At 47.9% G+C, this 5030-nt stretch overlaps 1 protein-coding gene across 1 annotated transcript; it reads right to left on the minus strand.

Annotated features, from left to right (window-relative positions):
- Positions 1-2307: 2307 nt before the first annotated feature.
- LOC123409237 (GDSL esterase/lipase At5g03610-like) lies at positions 2308-3790 on the minus strand. Its single transcript, XM_045102193.1, has 5 exons — positions 3718-3790; positions 3406-3624; positions 3011-3282; positions 2632-2908; positions 2308-2546 (listed from the first exon to the last, which is right to left on the minus strand). The coding sequence occupies exons 1-5, from the start codon at positions 3788-3790 to the stop codon at positions 2308-2310; spliced, it is 1080 nt and encodes a 359-aa protein (XP_044958128.1).
- Between the last annotated feature and the right edge of the window lie 1240 nt (positions 3791-5030).

A 5030-nucleotide genomic window follows, 5' to 3' on the forward strand; every position in this document is an offset into this window, starting at 1 on the left:
CGTCAAAGTCTATCCATCAAGAACGTGTGCCACCATCTCATCAAAAGACAGGGACAACTTCACCTCCATCAAAGTGTGCTCTCCCAAGTGGGACGGCAGACTAGGCATCCCAAACCTGAGGTGGTTGAATATCGCAATGCAACCCCGGTGGCTGTGGAGCAATGCAGCTATTCCAAGATGACGCAAGTTCAAGAGTGCACGACGGGAGGACAACCCTCTTTTGGAGGACCGATGGATTCGTGGGCAAATAGTTCAAGAGATTGCCCCTACTGTGCATCAGGAGGCCAGCACGCCCATAAGATCCACACGTACTGTGCAACATGCACTGGAAGGGGATACTTGAGCGGTGGATGTAGGCCCTGAGCTCTCAACGGAGGCGTTGCAGGAGTACTTGCACTTTGGACGGCAGTGCACATGATACAGCTCCGGCCCAGACAGGGAGATTTCATCTAATGGGCATGGGAGCCCAATGGGCTTCACTCCACTGGATCGGCCTATGACACGAGGTTCTCGGGACTGGAGGTTACCCCCATGGCTGAGTTCACTTGGCACTCCGGCGCACCCGTGCAATGCCGCTTCTTCGCATGGTTGGCTCTAGAACGGGTGATGGACCTCTGACCGACTTGCGAGACGTGGACTTGATCACCAGGATGCATGCCCTTTTTGCGATCAAGCGGAAGAATCGATCAACCGTATCTTGTTGGATTGCGTCTTTGCTAGGGAAGTCTGGACTATCTTGTGCCGGGCCTTGGGCCTACCGGAGTGGGCACCGGCCATGGACTCTTCGCTATAGGATTGGTGTACTGACAGGGTGATCAACAAAATGACCCCAAAGGACATGTGGACCCTCTTCTTGCTTGTGATGTGGGAGCTATGAAAGCACAGAAACGCAGTCGTCTTCGATGGGCCCACGCCCTCTCTCAGACACGTGTTACATTGGATTGAGGAGGAGGGTCGGACATGAAAGAAGGCATGCCTCTTTAGAAGTAACAGCAAGACTTTCTTGGGGGCGCTATCAGCGTGGGGTGATGGGATGGGTTAGTCTTTTCTGTGGTATCTAGGATGGAGTGGCGTTAGTACGCACACTCGTGCGTATTCGAGAAAAAAAAGCAACAGTTATTTTAGGAAAAGAAACCATCAGCTAGCATCGCAAAGAGACAAACGTTGCTGGCTTCATATGAGAAGGGAGACCATGGAGGAGGATAGGTCACGAACAAGAAAGCCAGTAGTAGCGGGGCGCCGTCCGGGGCCTAGGTCATACGATGGGAGCAGATGAGAAGCAGTCTTCAAACTCTGCGTCTGAGTAGCCATCGGTCCATATTAGTGGCGGCGATGGCGAGCATGTGGTACAGGGCGATGTAAAGGAGAGGGTCGATGGCCACCGGGACGAGGACAGTGGGACGAGGAAGAAGACGAGGGTCCGACGACGGCAAGAAGGGAAGGTCATCGTGTACAGGAGATCGGGTGGTGGAGCAGCGTCATCCACGGCCAAGACCACGACCATCGTGACTCCAAGCCGGACAAGGAGGGGTAGGCGTGATCGAAAAAGGCATTGATTGGCCATGCGTGGCACATGGCGGCGGATCGAAACCTTTAGATGCAGATGTGGTGCGCATGTGTGTAGGCTCTAGAGCGAGATTTTTCATGCGATATAGAGGAAATTGAAGGATTGAGGACCGGGGCGTGGCAGCGTGGGACATGAGTTGTTAGTGGACGAAGGTTGTTTCCCCACTCTATTTTCCCTGTTTTTACATGTGGGGATTGGTATTACTGTTTTTTTATTGCCTAGAAAGAGGTGTTAGGGAGCTCAAACGAGGGGAGGTGGTGATTGAACAAGGTCGAACCATCACGAAGTTTGATTGTCCGTTAATAGTAAAGATATGCATTTGTGACATTAATTACCCGTCGAGTAGAAATTCATCTAGAATACTCCTTTTAAAAGCTTTGAACTCCTGTTTTCTAATGCATGTCTATGAGGCAAGGTTTGAGGTGGCACGAGGAATATAAAAAATATATGGACGACATCGAAAAATTGAACGGATGGACAAGAGAAGCATCTGCATGATTTTCAATGATGGTCTCCGGTCTTTACATATATTTTCATATCTAACATAAACAAACAAAAAATGCAAAACTGAGATAAAACCGTGTTAACGGTCTTCAAAATCTAATATTTCAATAAAAGTTTCATTAAACGGGGTAATATGTATTACAAATATATAACTACAGAGTAAAAAAAGAAATTCACTAAAAAAATATGCGTGCATACAGACGCCCATTAATGTGTGCGTAAGATTAAAGTGCGCCTTAATGATCCTTTGTTAGGAACTTGAGCATAGGCTTTTGCAGCTGCTTCATGACGGCCTCCCAGCCAGCCTGGGTAGGGTGCACGCTGTCCCAGTAGAAGTACTGGTCGGGGTTCTTGCATACGGTGTAAAGCCTCTTCGAGTTCTTACTCAGCTGCCCGCAGTACCCCTCAGGGTCAAAGCTCTCGCAACACGGCGTCAGCTTGTGCTCGAACCTCTTGGCCTGCCTTGAGCCTTCACCTGTTTTCGTGCACGCAGATCAACATCACAGTCGGATAGGGCAGTGATCATCCGAGGATGCAGTGATCAGTAACGTAGCACATACCGGGGGCTGGATTGACGATGTTGGCGAAGGCGGTGGCAAGGTCGAGGATATGGACGTTCTTGGTCTTGCGCAGGTTTATGCTCAGGTGGCCGTTGTGGAGGTCCACGCCCATGTTGGCCCGGGAGTTGCAGACGGTGTAGTTGCTCGGCCTAGTCAGCCACGGCGTGCAGCCGACGGGGTGCAGCTGGTTCACCAGGATCTTCTTCACCCCGAGCTTCTGCAGCCGCTGCACATTCGCCGTGATCTCGGTCGTCACCTTCTTGATGATAGCGATCATCTGCAAGAAAAGAAAAAATGTTCCTACCGTAGTTAGGAAGTTGCGGAACCGGGCAGATTGATCGTGTGTCTGGTTCATTCAGAAACGGAAAAACTCACGCACGTTGGCGACGTCGCTGGAGTTGGTGCCGTGCGCGTAGTCGTTGCCGGAGATGGCGACGAGAGCCACAGAGTCGGCGAGGTGCCATTTGGAGATGGTTCGATCCTTGATTAGCCTCTCGAAATTGTCGATTTGCTGGGAGAGGGTCGTCAGGTTTTCCGGGACCTCGAACACGCCTGAGCCGCCGACGGCGAAGCTCATGCCGGACGGGTCGCAGTAGTGCTTCACCGTGCGCTTGTACGCCGGAGGACCTACGAGGCGCCCTAGCATCCTCGCTGCAGAGACCACGATCAAGGTTGACGATTATGATTCAGGACGCATGGCACTCATCAAAGTATTTTTATTTGCAGATAAATAAATATACAAGTATAGTTGAGCTAGCTGGATTGGGTACGTACCGATGATATCGGGCTGAACCAAGTAATTGGAGAAGCGACCGAGCGGATTGCCACTTCGACTTCCATTGAAGGTGCCGTAGGGGTAGTGCCATTGACGCGACAGGGAGCTCCTGCTGTTCGTTCTCGGAAGGTTCCCGGTGTCCGCGAACGAATCGCCGAACATGAACATGGTGTACCAGTGGTAGCCGCCCAGAGGTCCACGGGACTCCACACCAGCGGCTATGCATGAGACCATCAACAACAACGATCGAAATGAGAAACAAGCATATTGCAACGTCAACGATCCAAATCTAGCTAGTAATGCACACGCACCATTGAAGGGAAGGAGGAGGAGGAGGACGAGAGCGAGGCCGCAGACGCCGGGAAGAAACGCCGTAACCTTCATCTCGAGGAATGCGCGCGCGCAGAACGGCGCGATCAGGAGGTGAGTCCAGATGCACGGGTGCTGCCTGCCTACTCCACCTTCATTTATAGATGGGGAATGGCGAGGATAATGATACAGTAAATAAATCCTAACTACCTCAAACAAACATCGCAACACCCGCGAGACCCTCCTGCGGGAAATTTGGAGCCGAAGTTCTCGCTTTGCTGCGGCCGTTCAGGAGCCGCCGTGCTCGTGCCCCACGGGCAGCCTAATCTGCTTTCTAGTCCGCGAGGGATTATGCTTTCTAGTTTGTCTGTTTTTTCGGAAAATATGCTTTCTATTTCTACCTCTACGTGAAAATTATATATTTGGTGAACAGCAACAGCCACGCCATCTCTTTTTTATAACGGAGCAGTGTCACGTACTTCTTCTTTTTTAAAGGGAAGATAATGCCCACGTGTGTGGGCGTTTGCAAACCGTCTACACATATGGACCTACGTTCGTTTATGTTTTTCATTAATTTTGGTATTTTTTGGCAGTTTTTTATGCCACGTAGGACTGGGCTCGTGTGGGTATTTAACCGTCTCGTCCACACGTCCGTTTTTTTCTTACGAGGATTTTTTTTTTTGGTTTTTGGCTAAAAAGATTTTATGTATTAATTAAAAAATACAATTAAAAATCCGTTTTCATCATTTTTTCGGGCAACAGTTGTCATGATGCTACACTGTAGTTGTCATAGTGTTTACATTACAATTGTCATGACATGTTATACCTATTTTTTCTTCTAGATTTATAGCTATCGTTATATTTTTCAACTATTTTTACAGCATTTTTTATTAATTGACCATGGTAATTTTTAGTAATTAATCACGGCAAATTTAATGAATGGATCATGGCAATTTTTACTAATCCACCACGGTAAATTTAGTTTATAGGTAATGGCAATTTTAAAATTTTGACCATAATTGTTGGAAAAAAAATGACCAAAAGTTGCCATCATGTTTACACGGTAATTGCTATAGTGTTTACAATAAAGTTGCCATGACATGTTCTACGTATTTTCTCTTTTAGATTTAAAGCTACCGCTGTATTTTTTAACTACTTTTTACGACAATTTTTATTAATTGATCATGGCAATTTTTTCAGCATGGCAATTTTAGCTTATGGTTCATGGCAAGTCCAGTTTCGTAATTCCCCGTTTTATAATATGTCAAAATTTAGTTATAAATATAGAAAAAAATAGTTGAAACATATCATGGCA

Source organism: Hordeum vulgare, chromosome 1H, assembly GCF_904849725.1.
Source record: "Hordeum vulgare subsp. vulgare chromosome 1H, MorexV3_pseudomolecules_assembly, whole genome shotgun sequence".
Lineage (NCBI taxonomy): Eukaryota > Viridiplantae > Streptophyta > Magnoliopsida > Poales > Poaceae > Hordeum > Hordeum vulgare.

Bases quoted from the DNA above. Each gene is read 5' to 3' on its own strand.
- LOC123409237 (XM_045102193.1), bottom strand. From the start codon at position 3,790: ATGAAGGTTACGGCGTTTCTTCCCGGCGTCTGCGGCCTCGCTCTCGTC. The intron at 2,909-3,010 runs GTGCGTGAGTTT...CTTTTCTTGCAG, and splicing joins ACTCCAGCGACGTCGCCAAC to ATGATCGCTATCATCAAGAA. The intron at 2,547-2,631 runs GTATGTGCTACG...GCACGAAAACAG, and splicing joins CATCGTCAATCCAGCCCCCG to GTGAAGGCTCAAGGCAGGCC.